General features: G+C 42.0%; 1 protein-coding gene across 11 annotated transcripts in view; it reads left to right on the forward strand.

Moving 5' to 3' along the window:
- The window catches only part of LOC119387859 (sodium/hydrogen exchanger 7), a 66,387-nt gene that overhangs the window by 13,847 nt on the left and 33,146 nt on the right, over positions 1–19,394 (forward strand). For 9 of the 11 annotated variants that reach the window (XR_007415469.1, XR_007415470.1, XM_049413714.1 and 6 more), the window contains exons 9-14: positions 1,733–1,821; positions 4,054–4,167; positions 5,794–5,905; positions 7,032–7,185; positions 11,386–11,437; positions 18,404–18,430. Coding sequence is in view for 8 of the 11 variants with exons in the window: in XM_049413714.1 (XP_049269671.1) it covers positions 1,733–1,821; positions 4,054–4,167; positions 5,794–5,905; positions 7,032–7,185; positions 11,386–11,437; positions 18,404–18,430 (548 nt within the window). In the remaining 3 variants the exon portion in view is untranslated. The remainder of the gene's footprint in view (positions 1–1,732; positions 1,822–4,053; positions 4,168–5,793; positions 5,906–7,031; positions 7,186–11,385; positions 11,438–18,403; positions 18,431–19,394) is intronic. The other 2 variants (XR_007415471.1, XM_049413713.1) reach the window with 1 other exon arrangement.

Raw genomic sequence — 19,394 nt, forward strand, 5'->3', positions numbered from 1 at the left:
TCCTTCAGGAAGAAGAAGCGGTTGATATCTTGAACAGGCGCGCCCATCTTTCCTCTGATGATTGTAGGCGAGGTTGTAGGCTGCAAACTGTTTACACGTGAGCCATTTAGAGGGCGGCAGCAGCCCACTTTTGCACACGCTAGACACAAATAAAATCTGAGAACACATTTTTCTTGACGAAAAGCCACCAGAGCAAGGTTTTGCTGCAGCAGAATAAATAAAACTGCAATTTACGCACAATGCAAGCTATTAACAACCATCAGTCGCACTGAAGTGAGCACTCACAGCAAGGGTCACTTTGGCCAGTTATATCTCGTAAACAAAGCAAATGAGGACATATGATATTAAAAGCGTGTGTTCATTGACATAAGCGCTCTTCCATAAAAAATTGCCGTCAAAATTGAGACCGGAGTTTTTTTTATTTTATTTTTTGAAAATGTACTTTTTTGAAAAAACTCGCTTCTTTAACAACTTTTTTCTTTTTTTGCGCTGACCGTAGGAGAATGATCTTCCGTATAAATGTTGCAAAGGCTCTTTTCTATATTTGACACTGTTTTCAAGTTTCTGTTTGAAATAGTAAAGGCGCCAAGGCGCCTCAAACTTAGGACCCTTTTTTGATTTCGGCCGTGTTTGCCATTTTTTCACGTTTTCTTCTTTTTGAGGATGGCATAAAAAAAGCATGGATGTAATTCACAGTAATGCGTATTAAAACCAGCAAAAGAAATTTTCGACACATCATTTATAGTTCGCGCTAAATTCGGCCGTGAAATCCGAAAACAATGCAGTGAGCAAAAACAGGAGGCATGCGCCGCCACCTTCAAATATTTTTTTGGCGCGCTGGGAGCGTTTCTTGGAAATAAAATTTTCAGTTCCGTGCACTTTGAATGTGCCCACACAACATATAAAAAACCCAGGCAAAACAAAAAAATGCGACCGGACAGGCATGTTCGATCTCTCGTGGAATCACCCTGTGTCTGTGACTGAAAATTTTTCGCTGCTGCAATTTACTAATCATTGTGGCAGTAGTGCCCTTCTCTTGTATAAAAACAGGGTTGCTGACCATATTTTCTTGTTAAAATGTTTAATGCCAGCAGAATGAGGCTGGCTTGTTACCTTTGATTATGCTGCTTTGTGCACGTATACTGTAAAATGCTGAGCAAGTTCCCCCCCCCCCCCCTACGGTGAAGGATAATCCGACCAGATTGGGAGGGGGGGGGGCATTTGCTTGGTCACGGACCGAAATTCAAGATGGCGGCGGGAGAGCCGCTAAAAATAAAAAATGCCCATCCATGTTTATAATGAAGTGCTTTAATTTTTTACTGTTTTATTCCCCCTCCTCACTGTCAAACCGTTGAAGCAGCGACCGGTTTGACCAATATACGACCGGCCACATGACAATGGAATTTCATAAACATTAGATACGCGTTCAGTGTACTCATTCTCGTGCTTCTTTTTACTCAAGCGATGCTCGTCTTGAAAAAAGAGTGGCCGAGGAGGAGGAGTGGGGGGGGGGGTTTGCTCGGTCATTGGCGCTTATTTCAGATCTCCCAAAAAATGGAGGGGGGCGCTTGCTCAGCATTTCATGGTATACTCTGTCATTTGTCATAAAGGCCCTTTCAAGGGAGCATTCTGTTCTTTAAATTCCAGCATGCAAAGGTGTGTTTCATGTTTATGAAGAATGTTTATACTCTTGTGGTCATTCTGAATCACCGAATTTTTTTTTGTCTTGTAGGTATTGTGGCTGTGCTGTTCTGTGGAATCTGCCAGGCCCACTATACCTACAACAACCTATCAATAGAATCTCGGTTGCGGACAAAACAGGTTTGCTGCGGCTTTGCTTTTTGCTGTAGGCTTCACGTCTCGTGATTCCGTTCCTTTTTTCTTATGTGTTTTTTAAGTGACTGCTTTAGCGAGCCAGTCTATGTTATAAATGTATTTTCCTCAGACTCTATTTATCTCTGTAGCTGCTCTACATCACTTCAAAGTGTGCCTTATGCATCTTTTCTTGGGCCAGCCTTGTATTGAACACTTGATTTGTCAGAGAATATTGTTCCAAGTTTCATTTCATTGAGCTAGTGTGTGTTGAAGGCCGTCTTATGTCTGTGTTTATAGCTTTACCGAGAATACAGTCAAGTAGATCTCTGAATGTTAAACTCTTTGTGCGTTAAGTGAACAACATAACAGCTGATGTCATGATATCGTTCATGTAGAGTGTCATTTGTGCATAGGCGAATATGGTGGGCATCCGTTGACGTGGGTTTGTGGGGCAAGTCAAGCGATAACATAGAGCAGACAGGAGGGGCTGTGCAAGCCTCGTTGAAAGCCCGCGTCTCTGGCACAGCACTTCTTGATAACGCAAGCAGAGGGTGTTCCACAAATTGAACCAGCTTTCAGATAAGGCGAAGTCCTTTGTGGCTTGTAGCCTTTGTCAAGTATGTCAACATCCCTTTATCAGCTTGCAAGTGTATTTGCTCACTTGTATAAAAAAAAAGGAAATCCTGGGTCTGCTGTTTGAAGCTATGCATGTTGTGTACATATTTTTGCACAGCTACTATAGGTAGTTGTAAGCTGAGGCATTTTGTGAAACTTACTAAAGCTATATCACAGTCAATACACCTGAACAAGTTTGTGGAGAAATTTTGTAATACTAACTGTCATAGTTTGTAAAGTGTTTGAATAAGGCAGAGGTGCAGCAGTACAGTGCAGCTGTATTTTAATACATTGTTATGAGAGTGGCAGCTCATATTATTTACATAAATACAGCAGGCTTCACACACACTATACCTTTTTTCAAAATTATTTAATGTTGTAGTGTATATTCTGTCTTGATTATAGTTTGCATCTCCTACCTAGAAGCTTTTACACAAGTTTTAGCTTGAGAAAATGTTTTTTTTTTTGCTTATGCTGGACCCAGAGCAGGCTTCTGAAACTCTGGTTTACTCCATGCTTCACACTAAAAACTGAAACTGGTCCTTTCACTAATTAACTTGTCTGCTACAGTATGCTGCAGTCTGTTGACAATTCCCTTTATAACGCATTTCTCCAGGTGAAAATATAATATGAAACACTTAAAAAATAGTGATCTAGGAGTTACGGTGCTCGACTGCTGACCCGAAGGTCGTGGGATCAAATCCTGGCCGCGCCAGCTGCATTTCGATAAAGGTGAAATGCTAGAGGCCCGTGTACTTAGATTTAAGGGGAGACGTGGGTCTTGAAAAGTGTGTTTTTAATAATTGGGTGAACAGAATGAAATTTAATACACTTATTCAGTTTTTTCTACAGATTCCAAATCTGTGAGTAGATTTTTCATAGCTGCATTAGAACAAACGATATGCTGTTTCTACAACGTTTTCTAGCACATTTCTTACGGGGATTTCCGGCAACTTCTTTTCGTCAAACACAAAAACAAAGTATGTGGCAAGAATGCCAGAAAGCTGATCTAGCCGATGATGCTATTTATTTTCTTACAATATTGTTTACCAAATGACAACTCTCAATAATCATAAAGTGTATGAAGCAAAAATTTTTCGCTCATATTTGCGTGCATTTATTTTGCATTCGAAGTTTGATGAAAACAATAAAATTAGCATCATCGGCTAGACGAGCTCTCTGGCAGTCTTGCCACATACTTTGTTCTTGTGTTTGACAAAGCAAAGTTGCCAAAAAGTACCGTAAGAAATATGCTCTCAGAAATCTCATATCTTTTGTTCTAATGCAGATAATAAAAATCTACTTGGAGATTTGGAATCTGCAGAAAAATCTGACTAAGTGTACTAACTTTCATTCAGCTAACCTAAGTAATAAAAAAACTTTTTTCAAGACCCACGTCTCCCCTTAAGTGCACGTTAAAGAACACTAGGTGGTCGAAATTTTAGGAGCCCTCCACCATGGCGTCCCTCATAATCATATCGTGGTTTTGGGACGTAAAACCCCAACAGTTATTATAAATACTATTATTATAGCTTTTCTTGGCCAGGTAGCCAGGTCTAAATAGAGCGGCTGTGTTTACCTAGCTTGGAGTGTAACTTTTTCTTCTGTTTTTGCATTTTTCAGCTCTTTGAATTACTAAATTTCCTAGCAGAAAATTTTATCTTCAGCTACATTGGTGTCTCCATGTTCACGTACAAGAAACACAGATGGGATGCTGGCTTCATTATGGTTGCCTTCGTATCCTTTGCTCTAGTATACAATTGTTGAAAGTATCATGTCATTTACCTGCATCTGCTATGAATGCAATTTGTTGGGCATTATGTATTTTAACTTTCTGGAGGGTTTGGAAGGAATGTCTGATTTTTTCATGTGATTTCAGAGCTTTCATTTCTATAGAGACATAGTTAAAATTGTTATGTCAGATGCTGAACGACATTGCTGCTAGTAAAATTTTTGTTTTTTAGCCTCAAAAAACAATGTCAACAATAGATTGCTGCTTTAAAATATTACTAGTAAAATAGGCTGTTTTTTTCTATGCATTACGACAAGTAAAATGTCCTTCTTGCATTTTGATAGTTTGGATCCCAGTTTATCAGGGTGCAAGTGCTTCATAGTTTCCTGTGACCAATACACCAAGTCTTTCGTTTAGTTGTATTATACAGTCATAAGTTTTCTACTTAAGGCACTTGGATTGCCCCCATGGGTTATGTTTGGATGTATAGTATATGCAGGTTTTTGCGGTACTTAACTCCTCAATCTATTAAACTTTATCACTGAAAGAAAGTTTGGCTAAGTGAATGACACTTTTGCCCGTATTGTTTAATGTGCAAATGTCATTACATGCTTCTACGGCTAGTTATGTAGAGCTATTTATTGTGAGGTTATATGTTTCCTGAAATTCTTATGTGAAAAATGAGCACCAGATTTAGGGCAATAACTGGAAACGGACAACTTCTTAGATTAACTCAAAAGCTCTTTCCTTCTGCTTTTTCTTTTACTTTTTATCCAGAATAGTACCCTATGCTTTATTTCTACTAAGATTTTATAACTAGTTGCTTGTTTTTTCTAATTTTTTTTGTAGTTTGTCATTTGTTCTAAACGAGCCATTTGATTCTTTTTGAATATGCGATGTCCTATTTTTCAACATTAATGGCTGTACATCTGTTTGTAGCTCTAGTCAACACTACATAAAGGCCATGAGAACAGATTACCTGATGTGTTGTATTACTGGCCGCAGCAGCTGCATTTTGGTAGGGGCAGAAAGTGCCTGTGTTGAGGCACATTTAAAGAAAAACTTTCTATTGTCAAAATTAATCCAGTGGCACCATAATTTTCTTGCCCGGGTCTCTTGGAAGTTAGCCTGAATTGGTTGCATGAGTCATATTGCCAATAATGAAAAAGCTTTTCACAAGTGATGGTGAATTGCCACTCAGTTGTCTCAGAGTGCCTCTAATTCGTTGAGTGGTAATGGCAAATAATTTCATTCAAACACCTCTCTGTGTAATCTACAGTTTACTCTACCGCAATTGTAATTAACCATGATGTAATTTGCTCTTAGGCGAAGTTCTTCATGCGAGCTTGCCCAGTTGTTGGTCTATGACTTTAAAACTAACGGGTCAGTCAAAGTCGGGGTAACAAAAGATGGCAAGTTTGACGAGGGGCACGAAAGAAACTTATCCATTTATTCAGCACTTTTTGCAGGGCTGCTTTTCTTCTGGCAATTATTTACCACTCACTAAGCTGTTTTACTATCCCATTGCGTGAAAGCTAGCAGGTGTGGTTCGTGTAGAATAGGTTGTTGCTGTTTCTCTGGTGGAATTACGTCCCACATCACGTCTGCCTCGTTAACCGAAAACGTCACAGCTAGCAATAGCAGCTGGGAGAGCGCTTTACATCTACCCACTGACGTTCCTGCTGAACCTGGGGAGAACGCACAAGATCCCTGGCTCTTTTCAGCACGTGCTATTCTTTTCAGGTGCGTCTTGTTGTGCCTCATTTTTTTGGGCTGTAAAGCGGTAGAATTGGCAGTGGAGGAGGCACGTGTGCCAGGTGGCTGCTGCTGCAGTCTTCTATAGCATAGTAGCTATAGAAAAGAAAAGAAAGAGAGAAAGAAACGAACATAACTTATTTGAATGGGTTTTTTTCAAGCTAACTTTTTATATAAATATTTTAGTGATTTGTGTGGGCGCCTTTGTGGGAATGTAATGTCCCAGCCGCCCTCCCTCTTAGTCTGCTCTGTTAGTTGAGAAAGATAACGATTTACAGACAACATTGATATTGTAACATTTAGCTTATTTAGCTATTTTGAAATTAAAGAAATTAATGGGCTTGGTTTTAATGTAGTGGAAGACATTTAAAATGTGCCAGAAGTAAACAATTGAAACATGAACTTGTGCTAGCTACTACAAGCTAGGATTACTGAAATAGACGTATTTTACGTTTGCTACAATAAAAAGACGGGAAAAATGTAAGTTACAAAAGGTGTAGCTTATCATTTACATACCAGGGATGTTTTTAAGCACGCTTCTGTACATTCTGGAGCATTTTCTTTGTATTCTAATAGCAGTAATCGTCATTATAATCTTATAACCACACTGCAAATTTGCAGTGTACTTATTTGTCACTGTGCAGTCTTGTTACTCGTGTAATTCTCTACTGCCTTTACTTCATCCTTGTCCTCTTGGCACTCGTTCAGTTACTTTAGATTGGATGTTATATGTTCTATTTGCAACATTGCCTGCTTATTGTAAATTCTGTCATCAAAGATTGAGCTATGTTGTTTTGTTATTTGGAATGTGGGGTATTCAGCTAGAGCAACGGCATGGATACCAAGGGATGAGAAACGCAGCTGATGACAGAGCAGAGAGTTATGTAGAGTCATCAGATGAAGCTTGCAGGCATAAAATGGAAACAGCTTGTGCAGGACAGAGTGAATGGAGGTCATTGTTAGGGGCCTTTGTCCTGTGGCGGGCATAAAATAGGCTGATAATGAAGACGTCATGCGGGTGGAAATGTGCTCTACCTAGGGCTTGTCACTTTACTTCAAATAGTTTTCCTGTTTTTGTACTTTTTAAGTGAAGAAGCGTACTTCCTCGTTGCAGGTCTGCGTGGTGCAATGGCTTTTGCACTGGCTATTCGAAACACCCTCTCTGAACAGAGGCACTTGATGCTCACAGCCACCTCGCTCATAGCCATTGTGACGGTGATAGTGTGCGGTGGTTTCACTACACAGCTCCTGGCATGGCTGAGCATACCGTGAGTGCTTTCTTTGCTCACATTCCGAGCCTTTCAGGATATGGCATAAGGGGCTTTGCAAGGGGATGTTGAGGCAAGCCTTCATTGTTGTTCCAGTGTGGCGGAAACACCTAAATAGAATATCAAATCAAGCTAGACGGCTTATTTACGCATCTTAAAGTGTGAATAATTTCGTCTTGCTGTGGTCATAGTTTCTCCCCTAATGTTAGGAATGTTGTAAACATGAAAGGATGTGGTGTAATGTTGCCTTTAAACTTCCACATTGTACCTCCACGGTGTAGATTCGGAAGTGTTTGCTTGAAAAGGTCTGGTATTTGCATTAAAAGACGCAGCAGTTGAGTGTAACAACTTTTATGGGCATTTCTTGTTCATGAGGTAGCTGAATACCTGGAACACCTTAACGTCTGTGATGTTATTATGGCGTGGTGTAACTATGAAATTCTGAAAGAAGGAGATTGGTCTTCCTTTTCTCTTTTGTAATAAGTAGGTATTCTTCAGAAGTAGCTCCTGCATATTCATTAGGTGTCTCCTGTGCTCGTCAAAAATGCTCAGTGAGCAAGACAATTAGTAAAATATATGAAGATAATGAGAAACATATGTATTGACAGTTTGTTATGTTTGGTCTGTTTGTGCCAATTATTAAATGGAAACAGTACATGTGAACTTAACTTGATAGAGGGATTTAGACAGTGCTAAGTTGTTCTGTGTTCCTTCTCCAGTTTTCTGTGTACTGTATCTGTTTATCGATGGTGCAGATGAATTATTAGAAACTTGAAAATGTTCAAAAATATGAGTAATTTCGCATGCTTTATTTATATACAGTAGAAGCTCGTTATAACGAAGCGGGATATAACGAACTAATGGATATAACGAAGCAATCGTAATTCCCCTTGAAATTCCCATAGACGCCCATGTATTTAAAACCTCGTTTTAACGAAGCTAAAATTTCCTCGCAATGGATATAACGAACCTTTTTTTTTTTCCCACCGAGCATTTACTGAACATTTTGGTAGCCGGCAAGTCAATGTCTTATAGCGCGCGACGGTTTACGTCCCATCACGGATGCGGTAATTCAAAAACTCGCGCTCCCGAGGAGCCGCCTGCCAACACGCGCGAGGGTGCGCGTCTGCCTGCCTCCCCCTTCCATTGAAACTCGTGGACCCACCCGCGCACGTCACCCGGCCTCCCCTCTCCCGCGGAACTCGTGGACCCGCCCGCCGTTCGCTGTCGTTCGGGAGAGTATTTCGGCCGCGCGTTAAAAAAGTGCGGCCGGTGCGGCCCTCTGGCGGGGGTCTGGCCGTTGCCAGGCGAGCGAGACCGGCGAGACGGAGACGCGTAGACGCGGTGGCTCCGGCCATCGTATCGATAGTATGCGCTCCCCTTCTGCGGTAGTGTTATATGTTATTTCGGCAGAGTAAAAAGCTGGGCTTGGTGTTCCCTGACTACTGTGCGATGGAGTTAGGAGAGGCCAGCATAGACGCACATCATTATCTTTATTGCTAGCGTGCATGCTTGTTGACATCCGACCGTCAGTTCGTACGTGTTGCATATCGTGCTTTAATTGTGGTGTTAATTCTAATGCGGCCGGACTGCTCGCACTGAGCTTACAAGAGTGCCCCCTACCTCTAGGCCGCACACCTTGATTTAACAGCACTAACATTGTTTCATTTCGTTGTTGCTGCAAGTATAAATTCTGAGTGAACAAAGCAGTACAAAGCGTGCACTGTCGGCGCAGAGCATTACGACGTTCGGCGACGAGTATGGCGAGTACGAACAAGGTTCTGTCTTCGGGAGAAGAAGCGGCGCGGCGGGAATATGATGGGAATTCGCTAGAGCATATGGGCCCAACGATGACGGGCCGACCCCGAGTTTCGAGTGAGAGAGGCATGTCGCCGCAACTGCACGACAAAACTCGTCGGGAAGAGAGACGTCGGCCGCCCAGCAACGAAGGGAATCCGATCCTGACTTGCGAGTGGCCAAAGCAGGAGCTCACGGACCGTTTAGCGGCGTCATATTATCATCACTGTATCGACAGCTAAAATAGTACTTAGTAAAAAACGCACCCCAAAGCCAAGGAAAAGGCACCAGCTCCGCAGTTTCATCAGTCTTCGCGACGCCAAGTCAGTGAAGCTGTGCTAAAGTCCTTGAATGTTGCATTTGTGCGCAGTCACTGCTTCATCGCAATGCCCACTGAATACTTTGTAATACCAAAGGAAACATGGCACTGCCGCAGAACCCAACGACGGTCGGAGTGCCGCCGCGGCCGCGTCTTCGTCGTCTAGGTAGTCTAGGCAACCGCGACCGCCGCGCGCGGAGCAGCTCTGTGTACCACGTGACTTTTTTAACGCGCGGCCGAAATACTCTCCCCTGTCGTTCGCTGCGTGTGCATCAGAACAGCGTCTCTCTCGGTTCCCGCCGCTAGACAGGAGATGGACAACGGCAAACGAAAGCGCGAAACGATTACAATCGAGCAGAAGGCGGCTATGTTGAAAGCCGTTGAGTCCGGCGTCAAGAAGAAAAAAGTTGCCGAAGATTTCGGCGGAGCGTTGAGCACGGTACCGCAAGCGTGTAATTGACCGAATTCTACTCAATATGAGCATGAAGCGCGTGACTACAATCGACCTCTACATGGCGATCGAGATGCTACAGGCTGCTTGGATGTCTGTAACAGCAAGCACGATCGCAAACTGCTTCCGGCATGCCTCATTTGGCGTCAACAGCGGCGGTGACAGCGAAGATATCGGTGCTGCCGCCAATGAGGGTGCCGCGGGTGACCAAGACCTGGCGTCGTGGACGGTGGGACGCTCTCCCTGACGCCGGAGTTGTGCCCGACTGCGACACCTTCTGCACGTACGTCAGTGCCGATGCTGACGCGGTGACAACCGAAGAGCTGACAGAGGCTGAAATTGTGCCCGCGGTGACAGGGTTGGTGAATGACGACAGTGACGAATGTGTCGACGACAGCCCGGAGTTGGTGAAACCGATGGTCGATGTCCGCGCAAGCGCTGGGTGCGGCAGACCTGCTGCGCCGCTTCTTCGGCGCTCACGATGACGGCGAGGACGGACTCGACATAGCGGCAGCGGCCGAAAAAGCCATCATCCGTCTGAGGAAGACACGGCAGAAGTCTATTAAGGACTATTTTTCTGCTAAGTGAGCCGCCAGCTGGTGTGCCGAGTTTGGCGGGAATAAAGTAGCAGTTCTTTGCTGTTCTTTCTTTTTTTTTCTTTTGCTAGTTTTTCTCCGTGCGACGGCCGTTTTTCGTTTGCGTGGCGGGCTGCTGTGGGATTTGGTGGTCAGTACATCCTCTCTTGCGTGCTAATTGTCGGTAGAAATGGATATTGGCTATAACGAACTAATGGTTATAACGAAGTAATTACGACTCTCCCTTCAACTTCGTTATAACGAGGTTTTACTGTACACCATTGTTTGAGTTGCTTTCTGTTCTTCTCATAATTAATCTTGTAATTTGTATTCAAATTTACTCTTTGAATTTGCCATATTTCTATATGTCTGACTGAAGACCTTGCTAGCGTTAATTCAACCATTGCATTTCCAATCCTTGTGTTTCTTGTGCAAAGTGTTACATTCAATTTTATGCTTACTTGAAGTGTCCACAGTGTTAAGCCGCACATTTAGATAATATATACTCTCTATTAGTTTGAATATCATCCTGTTCGTGGGTAAACTTTTAAGTGATGAGAGCTATCATCAGCCTCATCACTTATTCAATATACTGTAGGAAGATTTTGTAAGAAGCATCAGCCATTTAAAAATGGTGTGTGTCACAGATGCTGCCAAAGGGGGCCTAAAAACCAGGGTACCACTCTAACAGTGTGATCAGTGTAGATCAAGCTCTATGTATATAGTACAAATAGCATACGTCCACGCATTCACTTTCCTTTTGTGCACTGTTACTGTGTATTGGCACTTTCGCTGGACTTGCAAAAATGTAATTGGCATTGGTGGCCACAAACACTTTAGGAAGGGAATTTACATTTGTTGATATTATTTTATTAACCACAGATAAAGCAAAAATATGCAGGAAAGCAATCCTTAGCACATAACAAGAGATAGTGAGATGCGACCTGACTTTTTAATGCGTCAACACTGCTGTTCGATAATCAGTCTTGTGTTTTGTCTCTGACTAGCACTCTGTGGAGCAGTCAAATTGCCCTTTTTCTTTTTTTGTCTCTGTTTAGGGTGGGAATTGAAGAGGAGCATGAAATGCTTCAGTTCACTGGTATCAGGCCCGTAAGTGCTACCGTTTCATTTCTCTTTCTAGCTCCTCTCTCTTACCAAGTGTCGAAATGTAGAAATGTTTTGATATTCACAAGACTTGTAAAAAACATCAAATAATCAAGCATTGCAAGAATGTTCAGCAGTGAGCTTGCCATAAAGACACGTGTAAAGGCTGCACTTTTTGTTCGCAATTTGACGAGGCACAGCCATTACACGAGACCAGACGCCATGTGGTTAAATTTTTCTTACTGCAAGTACGAAATCTGTCATAATACTTCGTGATTGCCTGCCAACACAAAAGCAAATGCTGTCCATTTTGTAATTAATTTTTTTACTCATTCATGCATATAGTGCAATTAGCTACTCGTCTTCACTGCTGCTGGTTTGATTCTAAGGCGTGGTAGCTGACCAGGTAGACAGGTAGACAGCTTACGTTCTGTATCATCTGGCAGAGCATGCATTTAGGGATCAAGCCTCTGTGCACAAAAGCTATTGCTTGTGGATCTTGAGTCCTATTTGACATGCCGTAATATTGGAAAGTCGAATGCCCTGGATTAGGGTTGCTTTGGATTGTGTTGGAAATGTTGTTACCTGACAATGTCGCAGTGTTGCTGACTGCAACATAGTGCGTGCAATTATGCTTGCTTTCCTCATCACTGAAGCACCCTGCATGGCACCTATGTCTGTCTAATTGTCAATTTAAACAGTGCACACCAGATTGGCAATAAATTTATGAGTATCTTACACCACACATCATCACATATATTTTATGACACTATTTCATGTTAATTTAAATGTATAGATGTATTAGTTAATGCTAAATTAAAAACTGTATCAAAAGACACCGTTTTGGAGTGGTGCTGGTTCTGGCACTATTGTCTTTTTTGAAACTGTTAAAAGTGTGTGGGCCTGATGAACACTGGATCTTTTGTATATTGTCTGGCATCGTTGCATTTAATGAAATGCAACATGGGCTCAGGGCGGGAGTGTAGACTTCAACTCTGTCGTGAAATTTTGCCAGGTGTAACTGAAGAGTGAATGAAGTCAAAATGTGAGGTAGGCTTACTTCTTGTGTGTGACCAAAACTATTACTGTTAGGTCCTCTTGCAACAGTTCCAGTTGTAATGAATGATCATTTGTTATGTATGAAGGCATTGTTGCCTTCAGCATTTTTATGTGGGCAATGGCTCCCTGTCACAGGTGTAATGAGCATGCATAAGAAGACGTGAATGTCAGTATGCTGAACATGGTCATGAGGGTTCATGATGTGCGGTTGCGGTAGTAGTAAACGGGGACACATTGTTTGGGTCCATGTTTTGTACTCTTGCCTTTCCGTACTGTAATGAATGTTTAAGAACTGAAAACTTTTTAAAAGACTTGACTCGCTACAACCTATGTCAATCTTTGTCTTGTTGCCACATTTCTTGGTCAGTTCACTGTGCAAGACACACTGTGGGCATACTTCAGAGTGACATATTCATAAGGATGGTTAAGAATCCAACATAAATTGTGCAGCTTCGAAGGTAAAATTTTCAGGAGTTTCTTTGTCTTTGCTGTCTTAGAAGGTTCGCATGCTTCTTCATGCTTATTGAATAAAGTCAAATGTAACACCTTCACGTGCACTTACTTGCCCTGTGATGAAAAAAAGTTGCAGTTTCGCCGCAAGGGCAAAGCAATGAATGCGATAGTAACAAATTGGAATGTTATATGAAGTAAGGCTTCCAGCTCACTCTTTTAGCATGCGCCCTGGCAATAACTGAACAAAACACTGGCATTCGGAAACACGGCTACTGCAGCGAGCGAAGTGACCTTCATACTGTTTATGGTTTCAATGCAAACTTTGCGATGAGAGCACAACATAGACAAAGGTATGAGCCATCTGCTGCTTCATTCTAAAGATGCAGCGTTGACTGCGGGCGACCATGCCAGGCTGGTTAAAGTATGCATTTCATCTCTGCGTAAGCCACGACCTTCAGCAACCTTTGCATGCTTTCACTTGCACATAGAATCTATCACTCAATCGATCAGTCACTGTTTATTCAATCAATTATTACAAAAATATAGTTACAAAAATATTTGGACTGTTAGCCTGTGTGACTAGTTAGCCACACAGGCTAACACGTGTGGGGTGATATCAGTTTCGACTTTATATGGGCAAAAATATGCCTGGAGTCTCCATATAGTTGCTGTTGCAATAATATGGGGAGGCGATTCTATAGGCTTTGAGGTACTGATAGAAAAAATGTAAAAACAGTTGTGCATTGTCCGTGAATTGGCGATTCTGGTCACTGGCGGCTTCGGTGCTGAACGTTTGTTGAAAAAAATCTGTTTCTGACTTTCTTTTTCGTTAAGCTTTTGTCCCATTTTTCTTTTTCTTTATGGGCGGTCAATCTCTAAGGAATGTTCAGATGTAGCGAATTAATCACGCACATCAGTGAAGTTTGTTCTGAATGGGCTTGATATCAGTGGAAGATGTTGTAACCAGTTTAGAAATATAGTCCCAGAAATGGTGAAGGTTTCCTTTATTGACCAGCTTTTCAGTTAATAACTTCAGGCAACGAATTAGGCTTGCTTAATTATCTTTAGTAGTGTCATTCAGTGGCAACCGCAGGCCAGTAGCTGTATTTAATAACTGTAAACATGTAGCATTTGTGTGGAAAGTTGGAAGGTTAGTGAAGCTAGAATTACATTGGTTTTTTGTGGAAAAGCAAGACTCACTTGTTCTTCTTGCTGCTCTTTTTGTATCCATTACATAGCCTATGGCTGGGTGGTTGTGGCCCAGGTACAAGGCAGGCTTATAGGAGTTCTTACGTATGTTTTTGAAGTCATAGAAACTCTTATCGCATATTTGTTGCATATAAAAAGACATTTAGGGTTTAGGACATGCAAAGGCTGGGAAATACCATGTTTCTATATGATGCTGAAGCTTGGGGCTTAACACAGTGTCATCGAAATTATCATGACACCATAACAATTAACAGAAGATCATGTGGAGTGATAAAGCTGGGAATGATTATATTGTTCAAAAAAAAAAAGGCGTGTGGATTTTCGTCTGGCTGTGCTCATGTGTCACGCCACAGTGATCGTAGTTAGGGAGCAAGCCAGTATGTCATGATGAAACTGCATCCAAGATATCGAGACCACAATTAATTTGTTGGAACAGGAAGAGGGTTTATAGTAAATTATGCACTGAACCATTATGCTTGGCAATGTATTTTTTAAGGGTATTGGGGGTATGGGCCTTCCTTTACCTGGCAAAAAAAAAAAAAAAAGAAAAGAAGAAAATAAAATTTAATGTCGGCACTTTGTTAAAATATTGTCATGATAATTTCAGGAAGCATACACAATTTCTTAACTACTCTTGAGAGGGGTTTGGGCACTGTAACTACCTGTATTTTATCTGCCACAGTAGCTCACTGGCTATGGAATTACGCTGCTGAGCTCGAGGGTGTCGGTGCGAATCTCAGCCATGGTGGTATCTTAGGGTCAAATATGTTCGCGTACTTAGACTTCGGTGCACATTAATTCAGGGTTCCCCACCATGGCATGCCTCATAATCTGATCAGCAATCTGGCATGTAAAACACCACAATTGTAAAATTTTTTGGGCTTTTATGGTAGGGCTGCAAGCATTACTAAAATGCAAGGACAAGGATAGTTTTATTTTGTCCTTTTCGGATTTTTCACCAGTAACATTTGTGGTGCTCATAGCAGCTTTAGTTGGATTTTTATTTTTCTGTCATAGAAAACATGTGCTACGTCAGTGTGCATATAGTGAAATGTCCAAAATATCTGTAGTAGTAAGCTTGGAGCTGTCAGCCTTTCTGTGACCTCGGTGGCTTTGAGGAAGCAGTGTCATTGTGGCATGCATGACTTGTATCATTAAAGAAGAACAGATCCAACAATCAGGCTTGCTGTGTCTGGGCTATAACCAAAAGTGCACGGTCATCATGACACTAATATTTTGAGTGTGGTTGAATACCATATTACAGATTACATTTGGCAGTCATACAGTTATTTTGTTTCATATTATTTCAGTTACGTTGTGCTTGTAATTCAACTGAGCATATGGTGCCTATTGCCTGGCGAGATAAGAACAACAGTATAATAGAAAATGACAGCCTTTCAGGTTTAAATAAAACATGAAATATAGATGCTGAAGACGATAGCAAAATGACATAGTATGTCACTGATAGTGCTAAGCCCTGTAGTATGTCTAAGTTTATTCATAGAGAACTAAGTCTTAAACACAAAAGAAATTCAGCCAGAAGCATTAGCTCTATTAGCCCCGAGAAGTTGAGGTGGCGCCGCCTGGCGGGAGGCATCGATGACGTCACGGCAAGGACTCTTCGACGCCCGCCATGACGCGCCGGCATATCACGCACTTGCTTCATGCGCTGTTCCGATGTTTATGTTCGCTTTTTGCCTGTCTCAAGATTCAGATGAATGACGAAAACAACATCGATAATGTTCCTAGTAAAACGACAAAAGTTATATGCATTTTTTCTTCACAGTCGCCAACGGTGCCTGCGCACCGTCGTGCACACTTTGAAAGGATCAGGTTTGTTGTTGTGTCGCGCTGCTAACTTCGGGGATGAGTCTGATTCCCGACCACAGCAGCCACATGCCGAAGGGTGTGAAAAGCAACATTCCTCTGCCTAGATGCAGGAGCACGTTAAATAATTCGAGGCGGTCAAAATTAAAGGGACACTAAAGAGCAAAATGATTTTTCTCATATTAGTAAAATACTCTTTCACGATGACAAAAACACCGCGCTTGCTGCAAGAAGACGCTTAGTAAGCGAGAAAACGTGCAAAAAGAAAATGTGGGTGGCGACGTCCCCTAGAAGTTTCCGCACCATTCGCCGTGACGTCACATATTTTGACGGTGCCTACTAGGGACTACGTAGTTCCTAATCGATAAAAATGAAGTGCATTGTCCTCTGAGGGGTCCATAGACTTAACATACCAAGTTTGGGGTAATTTTGTTGAGTCTATGGCGCCAAAAAACGATAAATACACTTTGAAATCCGTGACGTCATGCGGGGAGATTTCGGCGCAAAATTTAAAAATGAAACTTGGAACTTGATTTTCTCCTCTATTGATAAACCTATGATGGCGAAATTAACGACATTAGACTTCTGAGAGCACAATTTATCGATCTAAATCGATTCATTGTTCCTCTTTAGTATCCCTTTAATCTGCAGCGTGTCTCACAATCATGCCGTGGTCTTGACATGCAAGACACCTTATTCACATTATTAGGTTGCGTTGTTCACGGGCGATTCCTTTAAAAAATATGATGGCTTCGCCTCCACAAGTGTTATTTGCATTGGACGCATCCGCGATCGGCGGACAGCGTTCTTGCTGGTGTGCCAAGCCCCGCGCGCGATTACCAAAGCGCATGCAGTATTGAGCTTCGCAAAATATCTCGAAAGCGCTCGCCCGAAAACACCGCCACAGTTGTGTTTGTTTTTCTTGTGTACTCGCTCACTCATCATGTTATTTAGTTTCACGTTTTTCTTGCAATAATTTCGGGGCTTCATTTCACAACATAAAATAGTTGAGGTTAATTGCGGAGACTCGCTATTGCTGTCAGATTGTGTCTTCATGCAGCATCGTAGCAACGGCGCTGTTACACTTGTATAGTAAGTACCAGTTTAGATAGCCAGCTCATAAATTAATTATTTTTTTTTTTTGCATTTGATATACCCCTGAGCATCATGAACCTTTATGTGGACGTGACGTGCGAGACCATTAATTGACTCATTAAGGTGAAGAACGCTCAAATAATACGTAGGCCACGTTACTGAGTGCCTTCGAAACAGTTCAAAGTGTTCATTTCGACTTTCAGGCGTTTGTTTTGCAGACGATTGTTATCAACAGTGCTCCCACGAGAATTTAACATTACCGCTTGTGACCCGGCGGTTGATCGGACCAGCAGTTCATGCAAATCGGGATATACGACCACATAATCCCAGACGAGTGTTGAGAAGAAATGTTTACATAATAATCCAAGTATACTAACACCTCAGAATTTCCGAAACCATTGTGTGCGTGGCAGTATTTTGTTTTTTTCTCGGATCTATTAAGTGGTTCTTTACGATAGACAGATTCATCTAAAGTCTTCTTGCAGAAAGCGCAATTTTGTCAAATCCCTAGATAATCTTTTGCAAAGGCACACATCACTTGTACGATAAGCCACAATGTAGTTAGTGAATTGAAAACGCCCTTATTTAATTTGTAATCTTCGGGACGCGTGTTCTAACAGTGGAGTCTACGCCAAGTTGTAATGAAGTTAGAACCATTAGCGTAAACTTCTTAGCACCGATGTCTTGGAGTACGCGGTGAAAACAACAAATGTATTGCTCTCGTGCATCACCATTTTCACGTTGAAGCTTCCGTCCGGACGGGAATTCGCCCATTATAAACTATATTATCCAAACTTTCTGCAGCTTGCTAAACTTTCGCTAGTATAGTGTAAACTTCAACCTTCTCCCTTGGTAGATTTTCATCACAAGAATGAGGAGTAATCACCACCGTATCGCGAAAGAGCGGGTACGCGGCGGGCGCAGAAAAAGGCGATCCTCAGCCGCGGAGCAAACGAGTCCTTGCCGTGACGTCACATCGCTGCAACTGCCGCGCCGCCAGTGTTCGTTCTCGGGGCTAATAGAGGAATATGATAGTTACTTTGGTATCTAGTGTATTGGTTAGTGTTTGGTTGAAAAAGCAGTGTCCCCTGACAGTAAGGCACTTCAACTGTTTCACTTATGTCTCGTATGGCTTTAAGCTTTGATGGTTTGGGATCACTAATTACATTTCTGTCTGCATATATGTTTGCTAGTTGTTGGTTGTGGGATCCAGTGTGAGGCCTTTTAAACTGCTTTGATTTCTGCCACGCTTTGTGTTTGTGAGTATTTCAAATAGGTTTTTTACTGCTGCATATAAAGTGGTGCACATTGTTCTCTTGCACCTTTCAGGGTTATCAGGCAACTCAAAATGGGGTGGTAAGGAGCTTTCCTTTGCACTGCCTATGCTGCTAGCTTTTAGCTTTTGGAATGGCTTCTGCATTATTGTGCAATGTCAGCGGGCCTAAGTTAGCACAGTAATGCTGCTTTGCACTCGCAAATCAGTGGCATGCGCTGCACTGTTGCTCAGTGGTACACGGAAGTCGGGTAGGGGGCTGTAGATGCTACCGCGCTGCAGTATGAGTAGCTTAAGCACAGTGGAATGTTATTTCATCTCTTTTCATTGTCACCTCCAACTTGATGCTGAGTAATTGAATTTGGGCAGATACTACTTTCAAAGGGCTGGGAAAATACCTTTTGCTGTCTGTTTTCTATGGCTATACAAAGTCTGTTCCCTAATAGATGAAGGCTTATGCATTAGGGTAATATTTACGCATTAGAGCCAAGCTTATTTAATAATGCCAGTTTTGCATTCAAGTTTTATTCTTAGCTTACCAAAAAGTTAATAGCTTTCTTACTAAAGTGCCCCTCACCAGACTCCATTACAAATTTTGGTTATGCACTGGAACTTGCAAGATGCCATCTAGGGACAATTTTACAACAAGAATTTTTCAAGTCTGTTCATTATTGGAGGAGATATACTCAGGGACAAGTTACTGTGGCTATTTTGCCAAAGCTACAGAGCCAGAGTGCATTTGTTGTAGCACCATGTGATAGAGCCCCAAAGTTAAGTCGTTAATTTTTGACGATGTAAATGCAATGATGCATTTGTTGCTATAATAAACCGAAAGTGAACATTTATGCTGAATAATACTGCAGAATGCTTTCCATTACTAAAGTGTTTTATTCTACTCTACAGCAAAATGGTGCCATGTGCCTATGGCATGCAATCAATGGTATGCATATTTCCTGGAATGCTCATGTGATAGCAGTACTTTGTGTTCGACCAGTGAGAGACACTGAGGCACACCAGCAGGAACTTTGACACATTTGCGCGTTTCGG

The sequence above is a fragment of the Rhipicephalus sanguineus genome, chromosome 3 (genome assembly GCF_013339695.2).
Source record: "Rhipicephalus sanguineus isolate Rsan-2018 chromosome 3, BIME_Rsan_1.4, whole genome shotgun sequence".
Classification (NCBI taxonomy): domain Eukaryota; kingdom Metazoa; phylum Arthropoda; class Arachnida; order Ixodida; family Ixodidae; genus Rhipicephalus; species Rhipicephalus sanguineus.